The following is a 17,337-nucleotide window of genomic DNA, read 5'->3' on the forward strand; positions in this document are numbered from 1 at the left end:
AATTCAGATGTCATTCAGAACACTAAATGATTTAAATAGATTTAAATAGAATAGCACTATTTCCCGATTTTTCACTAATTTACATAAACTGTTCACCAAAGCAGTGTGAATTAATGACACATCACTTTACTATTTAAAAAACTATGATGTGGTCCTCAACATTCCTCTCTTCATTTTCCAAGATGAAAGCCTATCACTTTAATTTGGCATACAGGGAAAGACTTTGGTCTCTTCAGGAATTTGGGGTCTGATTTAGAATTCTTGTGGGCACAGCCTTGTGTGCTGCGACTTACCTGTTTGGGTTTACTTAATAAAACTTCAATAAAAATAGGCTGTATTTAAAAAAAATTCTGTACCATATAAAAACTCACTTCTGTGGGAGTTTGGGCTTGCCTTTAGAGTAGACTGTCACGCAAGTAAGAATCTGACTACTAGTTTCTTCATCCGTGGGCACCATTTCCCTTTGGGACGGTCCCCCTCTCCTCCCAGCACCTGCTGCCAGCTTCGTCTCCGTCTTTCTGAGTCTGCCCGAATGCATCACATTGATCTAGTAAGGAAACAATGAGGTGCTTCTTTGGGGAACTGCTGTCGAGGCCACTTGTAGAGAAGAAACCACACAAATAAGAAGTGTGGATGCTTTCTCCAGTGGAAAATTACAAGTTTGCTTGGTTTCAATCCTTGGCACACAGTCTCGGGCTCCCCATCACTGAATAGACTTCTTTCCACTTGGCTTTCTCTCGGCCAGTGTCCTGGCACACTATCAGAGGGGAAAATAATTAGAAAGAAGTGTCTTTTAAGGATGAGAAGCACTGGTAGCTTACCAGATGGAGAGAATCATGGAGCTTCAAACAAACCCTTAACCAGACAGTAGCACTATTTGTCTTCTTGCTTATATAAACTATATGCAGCGTTTGTGCCTCCTGGATCGTGCACAGTGTGAGAGCCAGGATGTTTGCTGGGTTTGCCTCTTCTTCCGGGGAACCCTCTGGTGCCTCTTCAGTGCAGGAGCAGTGACCCAACTGTAGTTAGCCCCAGAGAACTTTCCAAGGGCTTCCCTCATCTTCTCCGAGTTCTTATGTTGCTGTGGGATATAAGGTCTATCTGATTCCAGGTTCACTTGTGATTCAGGTGAGTGTGGGGTGGGGAGTGAGAAAGAGCTTTATTATTTTTGTAGAAATGACACTTGCTAATTGTAAAAATATCAAATGTAGATATGTGGTTAAAAAGCATCTATCTCACCCTTTTGGAGGTTAACAATGGGTCACTTTGGTTTTTCCAGGAATCTCTGCTTGATATGTATGACTATTCATGCAGCAGTTCTCAAATAGACTTGAGAACATGATGTTAATTTGTGCTCCACGAGAAGCTGACTGTGAGACAAGGACTGGAGAGGAAGCAGTTCATTTGGGAGGTGCAGCAAATAGTAAGGGGTGGGGGGGGGAAGACAGGGAGGGTAAGGCAGGCAATCAAGGGTGGCTATCAAGTTAGCTGCTTCTGTGGGTGGATGGAGATTAATCCCACAGAGAAACTCTAGAAAATGGTGTAGAACACGTGCCTCAGAGATCTCATTTGAAGAGCAAGGGAGCTGGATGAGGCTGCTCCCAGTGGGTTTAATTCTGAACACTTCCAGCCTGAACAGCCTTCCAAGACATTGGAGAAAGCCCCCCTCCCCCCGCCCCGCCCTGCCCCGCCCCAGGAAAGAAAGGAAGATATTTGCAGGTAGAGGGCAGCCAGACACGTACACAGGAGTGGTATTGCCAGGCACTGCTCCAGGTGCAGAGGACAGAGCAGTTAACAAAATAGAGAAAGAGTCCGGCCTTCAGGGAGCATTTCTGCTGTTAGGGAGACAGATCATAAACAAAGCAAGTGAGAAACATGGCACGTGTTACGTGGTGACAAGTACCATGGAGAAGAAGTACTGAAGAGTCCTGGGAAGGAGGGAGAAGGGGCTGGTTGTGATTAGCAAAAGAGGAATCAAGGACAGGCCCAAGGGAGAAGGGGACACCCAAGCAAAGACCTAAAGGAGGGGAGGGGGGAAGGCCATCACATGGTTATCTGGGTGAGGAACATTCCAGGCAGAAGAAACAAGCACGAAGGCCCTAAGGCAGGAATGTCCCTGGGGTGTGAGGAACAGTGAGGCAGGCCTATGAAGCTGAGCAGGGTGGGTGCAGGGGGGAGGGGGAGGGAGGAATTCGGAGAGGAGGCCAGGCAGAGCAGCTCCTTGTTGATACTGGGATGCCCTGAGGTCCTACCTGGAGTGAGACCAACAGAGTCATGGAGAGCTGGAGCAGAGGAGGACAGAATCTGGCTTCAGTTTTAACAGATGGCTCTGGCTGCTGTGTGCTAAGTGAACTAAAGGGGGGCTGGGGCGGAAGCAGGGAGTCGAGTCAGGAGGCACCTGCAATGCTCCAAGTGGTAGCAGTGGAGCCGTGAGGAGCAGTTAGATTCTAGAAATACCTTGAAGGTAGTGCCAATGTAACTGGTAGGCAGGTTGGAGGTGGAATGTGAGAGAAAGAGAAAGTCAATGGGTTTGGCCTAGGCAACTGGAAAGATGGGGCTGCCTTTTTCTGAATCAGGCAAAACTTCAGAAGGAGCAAGTCTTCAGTCAGGGGTGATCAGGTGCCTGGTTTTGGGCAGGGGTTCGTGACAGCTGTTAGACACCTCAGTGGGGATGTCAACAGGAAACTGAATGCAGGGGTCTGGAGTTCAGAAGAGGTCTTAACTGGATGTAAATTGGAGAGCCTGTCAGCATATGGATGTTCTGAGCCACACGACTGCTTCACATCTCCAAGGGGGCAAGCTGTACAGGAATGAGCTCTGGGACTGAACCCTGAGCCCCTGGGGACATGGAAGACCATGAAAAGGAGACTGAGAAAGAGCACCCAGAGTGTGGTGTCCTGAAAGCCAAGTGCAGAAAGTATTTTGGGCGGCGGGGGGGGGGGGGGGGGTGACCAACTGTATGTACGTGCATACATATGCCACATTTATGCAGATGTACAGACATACACATACGGGTCAATTGTAATATACTCTGTAAACAGACCTGTACCTCAGTTTTCTTGGGAAGAGTGCTCCACGGCAAAAGGATCTGTCTACTCCATCATTTAATGGCTGCACAGTGTTTCACTGTGTACACATATCATAATTCACTTTTTCCTATGGATATTTTTCCCAGTTGTAGAACTCTGAATTACACAGCAATGGGAATCTTGTGTGTTCATCCTTTCACACCTATGCGATCATCTCCTTGGGATAAATCCTGGAAATGCGCTGCTGGTTCAGACTCCTTCCTGGGCAGCCCTGATAATCTGAGATGTATTCAATACGGAACATCCGCTGCTATCAGGAAGAACCACTGGGATGTTATTCCAGGCAGACCCCGTTCTATGGGAAGCTTCTGAATGCACAGAGGACACAGGGCAGCCATCTGGGTAAATGGCTGTTAGAAATATGGCAGATGTTTGGGTCAAGTCAGAAAGTCCACAACAGGAAGCAATCTGTTGGTCCTAGCCCTCAGCCTGACATATGAAACTGCAGCCGACTTGTGAGTATTAAAACCACTGCATTTCCACATACAGCAGAACGACTCTGGAGGCCTGCGGGCTCTGCAGCAGAGCCACTAAGAGCTTGTTACGTCAAGAGCAAAGGCAGCAGACGAAGGCAGATGTGCCTCTTTGAAACGACTGTAATTAACTCCAAATCTTTCCTGACACTTCATTTTTTTTTTTGCTGGCTGCGTTTGTCGATTTGTCATTTAGCTGTTAGAACAAGCCTGCTACATACCTCAGATTCCACCACCTGTCTGGGCACAAACAGAGTGTTCGTCTGGATGGTGTCGGGACGCCCTGTGCGTTCAACAGTAACCTTGAGAGTCACATCTACCAGCCAGGCATTTGGCTGAGAGCCTCTAAGGACTTCAGGGTGTTAAAGGACAATGTATTTAGTCACGTATGTCCTCAAAGTGTTAAGGAAATGTACTGAGACATCTTTTGATTCAGAAGGAAAGTAAGGAAAATGACCAACACAGAGCCATGCCTTAGATCCATTTATTCCCGTCTCTGGGTGGGTCTGTAAACACCATTCATCCGAGGGCTCAGGACCCACCACTGGTACTTGACCCTTGGCAATCATAGGTGAGTGATACTCATCCAAGAATAAGTCCCCTACATTAGGTTCTTAACCACTGGGAGAGGCCTACAAGAATGTAGCTGATGGTCTGAAGTTCGAAAAGGTTTTAGATCTGTGTGCTCTGGCTATATGCTCTTCAGTTCACTTTACCACGTGACATTCCTTTACCCTGATAGGGCCTCAAGCCACATGTACCCCGATTCAGCCGCCAACACCGTTTCCTCCCCTTCTGCTCCAAGAGCAACGCCCGGTCCAGTCAGGAGGTCGACAGGACAGGTTTCCGTCTATGTCATGGCGGAGACAGAAGTGACTTTATCCCAAGGATACAGCAGCGAGAGGGCAGCCTACAGAATTTATGCCCAATTGCGTTCCTTAAATGACTACATTTCATAGTTTCTTAGGAGGTAACTGCCACCAGACCTATCAGCCGCTGCGTGATGTTTAAAATCAGAGCCTGGGAGTGATTGCCGCCCGGTCTTCCTCTTCCTCGGCCCGGCTCCGCCCACGCCATCTGCCGGCGGCTCCTCAGAACGCTGTGTAGTAGTGCTCCATGGTGCTGATGATGTCACTCTGGTCCTCCAGGAGCTCCAGCACTTGCTGCAGCACAGCTTCGCTCAGGCGCGGGCTGACGCTCAGGCGAGCACAGGCCAAGATGTGCTGGAAGTGGCAGCCCTTCTCTATGTCTGCAGGAAAAAGGCAGTTGGCTAAGCTTGGCACACCTGTCAGACCCTCCTCCCGCTCCTCCGTCCTCCCCCTCTGAGTTGAAGTCCTTTTCCACGGATCCTGAGTCAGAACCTGCATTTTAACAAGATCCGCACGCACATTAGGGTTGGAGATGTACTGGTTTAGATTATCAGCAAAAACAAAACAAAAACCCTGTTCTGGGGCCCCTAACTTCACGACGGTGACGTGGACCCATTGCTCAGCTCAGGCCTTCAACCTTCAACGATTCCTAATCAATCACTTGTTATCCAGAACCTAATGGATTTTTAGTGTTTGCTCATCTTTTTTCTCTAGTGCAATTTTTTGCCGACCCCCTCCCCCCCCAAGCTTCCCAGGTGGGAGCCCTCTGGAGACTGACAGGAGAGCTGGCTTACAGCAGCCTCTGTATTCTTTCCCTGCCTGCTGGAGATCACAGGTAAGCAATACTCATCCCGACTGATGTTACACCATGGAGAACACCATGGTCTGTTCTCTTTCTTCTTTGCCTAGGCTTCCAAGCAGTCCTGTCTAACATGGTTGTGTTCTAGTAATCCCTTACCCTCCACCCCCAAAAAATCCAAGACCATTTTGTACACCAGGAAAAAAGTTCAGGGTTAGGAGCCTCTTTCCTATTTGAAACCAATGATTTAGAGTAGTGGAACGCACGGTGAAGTTGTGACCATTAGAGGATCCCGAAATCAACTTAATGGGTTGCGATTAAGAGAGACGGGTATAGGAAATTATAAAATGTACTGCATTATAGCATATGTATTATTTTGTGAAACTTTATACTAAATATATAATATGTATATTATATATATATATATACACACACATATTATATATAGCTTTGTGTGTGTGTGTGTGTGTGTGTGTGTGTGTGTGTGTGTGTATAATGTACTAGGTCATGATGTAAAATACATTTGTAATTCTGAGTCAAAGTCAAACCCCATTATCGAAAACAAACTTTCCCCAGATTCACTTAATGCCCCGTGCGGGGCCAGGCTTGGCCTCTCACTGTTGTGTCCCCAGCATCTGGCACACAAGCTGCTCCGTATGGTCACTGAATGTTGTTTTCAGAGAACAAAATGCTTTAGGCTCCAGGAAGGTGATTAAAGAGGTATCATAGTGTTGGGCAAAGGCATGGTTTGGGAGTTGGCACACCTCTATGGCCTTGGGCAACTCATAGCATCTGAACCCATTTTCTCACCAACAGGGAGGGGAACTAAGAAGGGGGTGAGGGAACCTCTGAGATCCTTTGTAGCTCTACAAGAATTTCACAAGCGGTGCCCCTAAGCTAACAAAGACTTGCTAAATTCTGACCTCTAGTGGCTCTGTCAACTCATTACTTCTCCCAGTTGGGGTTACTGTTGAAAAATTTGCCATCTTCCACTGCTTTCCAGGCTGTTTCTTCAACATTCATTTGCTAAAGATTTCTGGAACATCTACTATGTGTGTAGTGCTAAGCAAGGAAGAGCAAGTGGTAGATGGAGAGCTGACTCCGGAGTCCAGCAGACCCGAACTCAAGTCCTGGCTCTGTCTGGGGCAGAGTGGTTCATTATTCTGGGTCTGTCTCCTCACCTGTAAGATGGGAAGAAAAATCACCTACTTCCTCAGTGGTTGTGGGAATGAAAGGAGACCTGTGGCAGGTGCTTCCTACATAGGAATTACTAGGACTCAGTCATCATCTCCATGACCTATGAAGATGCACATAACCTAGTCCCTGCTCTAAACCTGATGCTTCAGCTATTCCTGAGAAGGGTGATGATGGAGGGTGGAAAGTGGGCCTGTACACAGCAGAGAGGAAGCACTAGGAACTTCACCACTTCTTGGATTTTAATCTATCTTTGCAGGGCCTGGATGCCCAAGCTCAGGGCTCAAGAGGACTTATAGAGACACGTGGGGCCATAAGCAGTGATGTTGACTGCCCTGAAGGCCTTAAACTATTTCTTTAGAAGGGCCATGCTGCTGTCTGGGTGTTGTCTGGGAAGGCTGCTCACAAAGTGACCTTCAAGTCACATGGGGAGAAGGACTGGTATTAGTTTTTCTTTAAGTGTCTGGCAGAATTCACCAGTAAAGCCATCAGGTCCAGACCTTTACTTTGTTGGTAGACTTTTAGTTACTGATTCAATCTCCTTACTAGTCATAGGTCCACTCCAATTTCCTATTTCTGTGTGATTTAGTCTTGGTAGGTTTTGTTTCCAGGAACCTGTCCATTTCATCTGGTAATCCAGTTTGTTAGCGTGCAACTATTCACGGTACTCTCTTACAATCCTTTTTATTTCTGTAGAACCAATTACTAATGTCATTTTCATTTTCTGATTTTACCAATTTGAGTCTTTTCTCTTTCTTCTTAGTCCCTCCAGCTAAAGGTTTGGTAATTTTGTTGTTCTTTTTAAACAACCAACTTTTGGTTTCACTATTTCTCTATTTATCTTTGCTCTAATTATCATTATTTCCTTTCTTCTGCTAGCTTTCAGTTTAGTCTGTTCTTTTTCTAGTTCCTTAGTCAAAAGTTGGGTTTTGATTTGAGATCCCTCTTGTTTTTTAAGTGTTTGTAGCTATAAGGTTCCCCTTAGCAATGCATCTCCTAAATTTGGTGTGTTTTCATTTTCATTCATCACTAGCAATTTTCTAATTTCCCTTGTGATTTCTTCTTTGATCTACTAGTTAAGAGTGCTGTTTAGTTTCCACAAATTTGTTAAATTTTCCAGTTTGGTCATTGACTTCTAAGTTCATCACACTGTGCTCAGAGAAGATACTTTGTATGGTAACTTTTTAAAATCTACTGAGACTTGGGGCGCCTGGGTGGCTCAGTCGGTTGAGCGGCCGACTTCAGCTCAGGTCACGATCTCACAGTCCGTGAGTTCGAGCCCCGCGTCGGGCTCTGTGCTGACAGCCTGGAGCCTGTTTCGGATTCTGTGTCTCCCTCTCTCTGACCCTCCCCCGTTCATGCGCTGTCTCTCTCTGTCTCAAAAATAAATAAACGTTAAAAAAAAATTTAAAAAAATAAAATAAAATAAAATAAAATAAAATAAAATAAAATAAAATCTACTGAGACTTAACTAGTGGCCTAACATATGGTCTATTGTGGAAAATGTCCCATGTACACTTGAGAAGAATGTCTACTCTATTGTTGGATAGGGTGCTTTGTGTATGTCTATTAGATATATTTGATTTCTTGTGGTGTTTAGGTCCTCTTTTTCCTTACTTATCCTGCTTGTTCTATCCATTATTAAGAGGAGGGTACTGAAGTCTCCAACTATTATTGTAGAACTGTTTATTTCTCCTTTCAATTTAATCAACTTTGCTCAATATATTTTGATGGCCTGTCATTAGATACATAAATGTTTATAATTGATGTATCTTCTTGCTGTACTGAACCTTTTAATAATATATAATGTCCTTCTTTGCCTCTTGTAAACTTCTTGGTTTTGATGTTAGTACAGCCATCCCTGCTCTCTGTTGATTACTTTTATTTGCATAGGATATCTTTTTCCAGCCTTTCATTTTTTTTTTCAACATTAATTTTTGAAAGACAGAGACAGACAAAGCATGAGTAGGGGAGGGAGAGAGAGAGAAAGAGAGGGAGACACGGAATCAAAAGCAGGCTCCAGGCTCTGAGTTGTTAGCAAAGAGCCTGATACAGGACTCAAACCCCCAAACTGTGAGATCATGACCTGAGCCAAAATCGGACGCTTAACCCACTGAGCCACCCAGGTGCCCCACAGCCTTTTCAATCCATTTGTGTTTTTGGATCTAAAATGAGTCTCTTGTAGACAGCATACAGTTGGATCATGGTTTTGTTTTTAAATCCATTCCGCCAATCTGTCTTTTGAGTGGAAAGTTAAATCCATTTAGGTTTAAACTACTGTCCTGCTGGTGGGTGGGGGGAGGACTTACTTTTGTCATTTTGCTATTTGTTTTCTAAATGCCTTATAGCTTTTTGTCCTTCATTTCCTGCATTACTGAATTCTTTTGTATTTAGCTGATTTTTAAAAATTTTTAATGTTTATTTATTTATTTGGAGAGAGAGAGAGCATGAGCAGGATACGGATAGAGAGAGAGGGAGAGTCACAATCCCAAGCAGGCTCTGTACCATCAGCGCAGAGTTCAATGTGGGTCTTGAACTCATGAACCGCAAGATCATGACTTGAGCCTAAACCAAGAGTTGGATGCTTAACCAGCTGAGCCACCCAGGCGTCCCGAGGTGACTTTTTTGAACAAAAAGTTTGGTGATTTTTTTGAACAAAAAGTTTAATAAATTCCTTTCTCATTTCCTTTTGTCCATATTCTATAGCTATTTTCTTCACGGTTACCATGGGGATTACATTTTGCATCCTAATTTGAATTTATTCCAATTTAACTTCAACACAGAAAAATTCTGCTCCTTTGCAGCTCTATCCCTGCCTTTGTTTTAGTTTTTGTCACAAAATCACATCTCTATGTACTATGTGGCCAAAAACATAAACTAAGTATTCTTCTAAATTCATTAGTCTCTTAAATTGTATAGAAAACAAAATGAGGAATTAAAAACCAAAGTTACAAGAAGGTAAGTAGACTAATCATTGTTTTTAACAATGTATTAGCCTCTTAAATCATACAGAAATCAAAAAGTGAAGTTATAAACCACTGTTACAATAATACTAGCTTTTATAACTGCCCACGTATTTACCTTTATTGAGATACTTCTCCATATGGCTTTGAGTTACTGTCTAGTGTCCTTTCATTTCACCCTGTCAGATGCCCTTGAGCATTTCTTGTAGAGCAGGTCTAGTGGTAACAAAGACTTTTGTTTATCTTAGAATGTCTTAATTTCTCCCTCACTTTTGAAGGACAGTTTTGCTTGACTGACCTTTTTTTTTTTACTTTCCATTTAGAACTTTGAATGTATCAACCCACTACCTTCTGGCCTCCAAAGTTTCTGATAAGAAATCTGAAAATATTACTGATGAGCCCCTGTGACAAGCTGCTTCTCTCTTGCTGCTTTCAAGATTCTCTATTTGTCTTTGCCTTTCAAAAGTTTGATTATGATATGTTTTGGTGTGGGTCTCTCTGAGTTCATCTTACTTGGGAGTTCACTGAGCTTCTTGGATGTTTGTATGTATGTCTTTCATCAAATTAAGGATGTTTTCAGCCACTATTTCTTCAAATATTCTCTCTCTTCTCCTTCTGGGACTCCCACAATACATGTTGGCCTACTCGATGGTGTCCCGAAAGTCTCTCAAGCTCTGCTCTCTTTTCTTTAACTCCAAGTTTGTTGACTCTTCCTTCTGCTTTTGAATCTCTATAGTGAAGTCTTCATTTCAGTTATTGTACTTTCTAGCTCCAGAATTTCTTTCTGGTTTCTTCCTAGGTTTTCTATTTCCTTACTTAGATTTCCATCTTGTTTATCAACCATTTTCTTGACCTTCTCCATCTCTCTCTTTAGTTCCTTGAACATCTTTAGGCCAGTTGTTTTAAATTTTTCTCTAGCATATCTGCCATCATGGCTTTTTCAGGGACAGTTTCTGTTGATTATTTTTTTCTTTTGAATGGGCTATATTTTCCTATTTTTTTGTGTATGCCTTGTGATTTTTAGTTGAAAACTGGACATCTGAATTCAATAATGTGGTAACTCTGGAGGGCAGATTCTCCCCCTTCTCCTAGGATTTGCTGGGTCTTGCTATTTATTTATTTTTAATTTTAAGTTTTTAAAAGATTTTATTTAAAAAAATTTTTTTAATGTTTATTTATTTTTGAGACAGAGAGAGACAGAGCATGAACAGGGGAGGGGCAGAGAGAGAGGGAGACACAGAATCTGAAACAGGCTCCCGGCTCTGAGCTGTCAGCACAGAGCCCGACGCGGGGCTCAAACTCATGGACTGTGAGATCATGACCTGAGCCGAAGTCGGCCGCTTAACCGACTGAGCCACCCAGGTGCCCCAAAAGATTTTATTTTTAAATAATCTCTACACCCAATGTGGGGTGCAAACACCCAACCCTGGGATCAAGAGTCACACTCTCCTCTGACTGAGCCAGCCAGGCACCCCCGTTTTTCGTTATTTTTTAAAATTATAGGCTGTCTCTATGCCAAGGATCAGCCTCAGGTATAAACTTAAGGTCGTCTCAGGTCTTTTTCTGAGCCTGTATCTTTCCCTGGGCATGTATAATCACTTTCTGATTTTTCCCATATATGCAGTTGCTTTTTAATGCCCTAGTCTTTCTTTTCTGGCTCCCAAAAGGGGAAAAAAGAAAAGTGAAGAGGGGGAGGGGAAGGCACCAGCCCTTTAAGTGCTTCGGAAGTCACTTCAGCTTTTGGGGGAAGGGCTTGCAACAATGGGAGGAAGAGGAAGTGCAACAATGCAACAAATTGCATTTGTCTGCAACTCTGTGATCAGAAGCAACAATCAGCAAACAGCACAGATCCCTGATATTTGGAGGACCTGTTCCTTTTTGCCCACCTAGGCTCCTGCAAACTCTGTGCAAGCTATTCCAAGATCATGTACACAGGTGCCTGCCATATGGCTGGGGGAAATGGTACTGACTAACAGCTGAAAATTGACTGATGTTATCCCCAATTTATTCTCCAAGCCTTCTCCTGGAAGTTGTAAGCCTTCAATAGACTCCAGAGTTCCAAAACAGTTACATCAGACAGGTGCAATTGTTGTCTAAGTGAAGAGACAGATTGCTGGTGCTTCCTATTCCACCACCTTCCTAACAGTTTCATAAAACAGTAATTTACTTAATCTTCAAAACAACCCATCATGAGGATACTTATTATTATCCCTATTTTGCATAGAAAGAAAGTGAGGCAAAGTTTTGTCAACATAGCACTGGAAGTCCAAGACACAGTAATCAGAAAAGAAAATGACATAAAAGACATCGAAAATGGCAAGAAAGAAATAAAACTGTCATGATTTGCAGATGACATGATACTATATATAGAAAACCCTAAAGACTCACCCCAAAACCATTAGAACTAATAAATGAATTCAGTAAAGTTGCAAGACACAAAATTAATACACAGAAATTGGATGCATTTCTACACACTGGAAATGAACTATCAGAAAGAGAAATCAAGAAAACAATCCCATTTATAACTGCATCAAAAAGAATTAAATACCTAAGAATAAACTTAACCAAAGAGTGTAAAAGATCTGTACTCTAAAAACTATAAGACACTGATGAAACAAACTGAAGATAACACAAATAGATGGAAAGATATTCTATGCTCATGGATTTGAAGAATTAATATTGCTAAAATGTCTATAGTATCCAAAGCAAAATACAGATTCAATGCAATCCTTATCAAAATATCAATAGCGTTTTTTAAAGAACTAGAACAAGTAATACTAAAATCTATACAGAACCACAAAAGACCCCCAAAACAGCCAAAGCAATCTTGAGAAAGAACAAAGCTGGAGGGATCATGCCCTCAGATTTCAAACTATACTACAAGGCTGTAGTAATCGAAACAGTATGGTAGTAGTACGAAACCAGGTACATATTAACGGAACAGAATAGACTGCCCAGAGATAAGCCCATTTGTAGACAGTACCTTTTAATCTATGATAAAAAAGGCAAGAATATACAGTGGGGAAAAGACCATCTCTCCAACAAATGGTGCTGGGAAAACCGGACAGCTACGTGCAAAAGAATGAAACTGGGCTACTTTCTTACACTACACACAAAAATAAACTCATAATGGATTAAAGACCCAAATGTAAGCCCTGAAACCATAAAACTTCTAAAAGAAAACACAGGCTGTAAACTTTTGGATATCAGCCTTAGCAATATTTTTTTTGGATGTGTCTCCTCAAGCAAGGGAAACAAAAGCAAAAATAAACAGTTGGGGCTACACTGAACTTTTAAAAAGCCTTTGCACAGAGAGGGGACCATCAAAAAACAAAAAGGCAACCTGCTGAATGGGAAATATATCACTGATATACATATATATCATCAGTGATATATATATATATCATTTCCAAATGATATATCTATAAACGGTTAACATTAAAAATACATAAAGAATTCATACAACTCAACATCAGAAAGTAAATATGATTTAAAAAGAAGACCTGAATATACATTTTTACAAAGAAGACACGTGGATGGCCAAAAGACCAGGAAAAGATGCTCAAGTCACTAATCATCAGGAAAGGCAAATCAAACCCACAATGAGCTATCGTTAGAATGGCCAGAATCAAAAAGCCAGGAAATAACAAGTACTGGCGAGGATGTGGAGAAAAGGGAACCCTCATGCACTGTTTGTGGGAATGTAAATTGGTGCAACCACTGTGGAAAACAGTATGGGGGTCAAAATATTAAACACAGAAATACCGTATGATCCAGCAATTCCATTTCTGGGTATTTATCCGAGGAAAATGAAAATACGATATATGCAGCACCATATTCATTCCAGCATTATTTTTTTTTATTTCATTAATTTTTTAAAATGTTTACGTATTTTTGAGAGAGAGAGACACACACACAGCACGAGCCAGGGAAGGCAGAGGCAGAGGGAGACACAGAATCTGAAGTAGGCTCCAGGCTCTGAGCTGTCAGCACAGAGTCCAATGCACGGCTTGAACTCACAAACCATGAGAACATGACCTGAGCGGAATTCGGACACAACCACCTGAGCCACCCAGGCACCCCTGCAGCATTATTTACAATAGCCAAGATATGGAAGCAACCTGAGTGTCCACTGATGGATGAATGGATAAGGAAGACGTGGTGTATATATACAATGGAACATGACTCAGCTATAAAAAAGAATGAGATCTTGCCATTTGCGACAACATGAATAGACTTAGGGGGTATTATGCTAAGTGAAGTAAGTCAAATAGAGAAAGACAAATACCATATGGTTTCACTTACATGTGGAATCTAAAAACCAAAACAAAGGGACAAACAAAACAGAAACAGACTCGTAAATATGGTGAACAACTGGTGATTGCCAGAGCGGAGGCGAGTGAGGGGATGGATGAAATAGGTGAAGGGGGTTAAGAGGTACAAACTTACAGTTATAAAATATAGAGTAAGTTAGGACTATATTTTAATATTTTAATATTAAATTTTAATATTTAATATTAATATTAAATTTTAATATTTTAATATTAAATGATATTTTAATAACTTTATATTTTAACATTTCAATAACTTCATATGGTGTCAGATGGTAACCAGACATCGTGGTGATCATTTCGTAATGTGTATAAATGTCAAATCACTAGGTCATATACCTGAAACTAATATAATATTAGTGTTGTAGCTCAACCGTATTTAATTTAAAAAAAAAAAAAGGAAACTGAGGCACAGATTTACCGAAGGTTACACAGCTACAAAGTGGTAGAGCTGGGATTCAAACTCTGGGCAAGCTCCAGAGCCCAGCTTTTCACAACTTTGCCATGCTGCCTGTCTTTAGACAAGCCCAGTATCAGTGCTTTAGGGACCAAAACCAGGCTTCATGTTTATAGCCCCTTTCTTATTGTAAGTTTATCCATTACTGAAATACTCATAAATGACTAAAGATTTTATATCCTACCAACCATCGTGATAAGGAACAAATGCTGTAGTTTGTACAAAAGGTAAGAAACACTAAAGGCCCAGTAGGAATGATTAAGTGTTTGAAGATCTATCTATATGTATAATGGGATACTGTGCAACTATTTAAAAGACTGAGGCACTGTTAAATGTGCTGTTGCTGAATGAACTCTAGAAGCCAAGGTTAGATTTAAGATACAGGGTGCGGAACACACAGCATCATATGCTAACTTTTGTGTTGTTTTTGTTTTTTTTTAAAGAAACTGTACAAATGTGTCCGTCAGTGTTTGCAACATCTCTAGAACAATATGCCTGAAACTAGTAACAACCACTGCATTTGGACTTGGGAACGTAAATCTTGGGGCTCAGTGTTTGGAGGGAGTCTGACTTTCCTGTGTGTACTTTGCACTGTTTGACTTCTTACCATGTCCATACATTATTATTCAGAATCTATATATATTTTCTATGTAAAGGGGTAATCATAGCAGGCTGCAAGATAGTCCCCACGAGGTATTTTTGCTGGCATTCTCAGTTACTCCTGGGAGTAACTCCCAGGAGTTCAGCTCCTGGGAGTTTCCTAGTTCTGGGGACTGGCTTATAGCTTCGAGGCTCCCATTCACAGACTGAGTGTCACAGGATTTCCACCTTGATGCACACACTCACCAAGGCAGTAGCTGGTCTGTGGGTGAGAAGGGAACGTAAAACCTGCCACTTTTACAGAGTCTCAGGTCACTAGGCAGTTTGGTTCTCCTAAGAAATGAAGTGTGAATTCCTGTCATTTGCTTCACCAGGCACGGGGATTATTTCAATCCATCCTGTTCCTAGTGCAGACCAAAACAGGAATCTGGCCAGGTAGCCTAGGATGAGGATCAGTGCAGGAAGGTTATCTGGGGAGGGGCCTCTCATCTCTTCATGGTTGAGGAACTCCACATTTCACTGCTCTTCAAAGCTCCCTAAAGTGTGGACAGATAGGTTTTCCCCCAACTCAAGGATACTCGTCCTTGTTGCTCTGAATGATGTAAACATCGGCCAGAAACCTTGCATTAAAATAATAGACTGCTTTCAGTTTATTTTAAGATCTGTTGTCACACCATTCTGGGATCTGACATCATAGGTTCTTAAAGGCTAAACAGGGCTGCATACCACAAACACCAGGACTGGAGACCTGGTCCAGCTCCACCCGCTGACTCAGCCTGGAGTAGGGCCAGGCCCTGGGGATTTAGGGGCTGAAAGGGCTGGGGGTGGGTTTCTCTGGACAGAAAGAGGGCAGGCTGAGGAGACCTGCGGTCATTAACAAGTCTTTCCCCCTTCTCTGCCAGCCTCATTTGTTCACAGATGCCAATATTCGTTATTAGTATATGTTTGCAAAAGACAGACTTTGAAAAGTCATCTTGAAGTCTGATCAGTTTATACAGGATTTAAAGATAGGACTAGTGCTTTCTTCTCTAACTAGTGTGAAAGTGGTAATATCTGTTGTCAGACTATCTACAGTTTGAGTTTCTAACCACTAGGGGTTGACCTAACTCCACTAAAACCAACTTTATTCTAAGCCATTTTCTTCTGCAAATTATCAGGTTCCAAGATGACTGAATTAGTGTTCATAAACTATAATGTCTCGAATCATGCTCCTAAAACTGAAAGTCTTTGTGTTAGAAGAGAGGAAACGGTCTCACTCCGAAGACAAGGTAGGATAAGAAATAAGACAAATTAGAGAGAATAAGACATAGAAGGTCAAAAACTCCTAGCCCAGTGGCTTACCTCACTGTACTGGAGTCACCTGAGATGCTCACCTGTCCAGCTCCTGTCCCACCCCCTAATGAATCAGAATCCCAGAGCTGGGACCCAAGCACTTTCTGTTTAAAAAAGTTCCATGGTTGGGGCGCCTGGCTGGCTCAGCCAGTTAAGCGTCCAACTCTTGATTTTGGCTCAGGTCATCATCTTGAGGTTCGTGGGATGGAGCTCCGAGTCGGGCTCTGTGCTGACAGAGCAGAGCCTGCTTGGGATTCTCTCCCTCCCTCTCTCTCTGCCCCTCTCCCACTTGTGTGCATGCTCCCCGTCTCTCTCTCAAAATAAAGAAAGAAACTTGAAAAAAAAAGTATAAATGGAATCTTTTAAATATAATAATAAAAATAAAAATGACAATAAAAAACTCTATGGTTGAGTCTTATGAGCAGCAAAGGTCAGAACAACTGTGCGAGTCTAACACTCACTTTATAAAAGAAGAGACTGAGGCTCAGAGAGGGCAAGTGTCTTGACCAGTCATACTTCGAAGTCACTACTGGGGAAAGCCCCAGGTTTCCTGACTCTCTATCCCAGGTGCTCTCTGGGAGGGAACAACCCCCTCCAGGACATCAGGGCACCACATACATGTATATTACCCCACTTACGATTTGGTTTCTGACAGTCTTCTTGAATGATATGGTGTATTTTTCTGTGCAGTTCTTTGTCCTCTCTGGTTACCTAAACAGGAAAACCAGGAGAGAAAGCATTCTTAAGCAATAAAGCAGCTGTGTCATCTCGATTACCAGATTAGTTTTTAGGATAGTTTCTAAAAATTTCCTAATAATCACAAAATAATCCCATCCCTACACCAAAAACCAACAATGTGGTTTTTGATAATTGGCCTATTATGAAACCAGCTCTGTCCCTAAGCAGCTCACGGCTCTGTAGTTGGTGCAGAGGCATACTCCCTTGGAAGGTAGTTTACTGGGGCCATGATGTCAAGAAAACCTGAAATTCTACACTTTTTTTTAATGTTTATTTTTGAGAGAGACTCAGAGAGAGAGAGAGAGAGAGAGCGCGAGCGCGCGAGGATGAGTGGGGGAGGGGCAGAGAGAGAGGGAGACACAGAATCCAAAGCTGGCTCCAGGCCCTGAGCTGTCAGCACAGAGCCTGACGTAGGGCTCAAACCCACAAACAGTGAGATCATGACCTGAGCCGAAGTCGGACACTCAACCGACTGAGCCACCCAGGCGCCCC

At 42.6% G+C, this 17,337-nt stretch overlaps 1 protein-coding gene across 8 annotated transcripts in view; it reads right to left on the reverse strand.

Annotated features, from left to right (window-relative positions):
* Window positions 1-4,035: 4,035 nt before the first annotated feature.
* The window catches only part of STN1 (STN1 subunit of CST complex), a 45,860-nt gene continuing 32,558 nt past the window's right edge, over window positions 4,036-17,337 (reverse strand). For all 8 annotated transcript variants that reach the window (XM_042908886.1, XM_042908885.1, XM_042908887.1 and 5 more), the window contains 2 exons: window positions 16,746-16,818; window positions 4,036-4,811 (listed from right to left, as the gene is read on the reverse strand). In XM_042908886.1, coding sequence (XP_042764820.1) covers window positions 4,654-4,811; window positions 16,746-16,818 — 231 coding nt within the window. In that variant the 3' untranslated portion in view covers window positions 4,036-4,653. The remainder of the gene's footprint in view (window positions 4,812-16,745; window positions 16,819-17,337) is intronic.

Source organism: Panthera leo, chromosome D2, assembly GCF_018350215.1.
Source record: "Panthera leo isolate Ple1 chromosome D2, P.leo_Ple1_pat1.1, whole genome shotgun sequence".
Lineage (NCBI taxonomy): Eukaryota > Metazoa > Chordata > Mammalia > Carnivora > Felidae > Panthera > Panthera leo.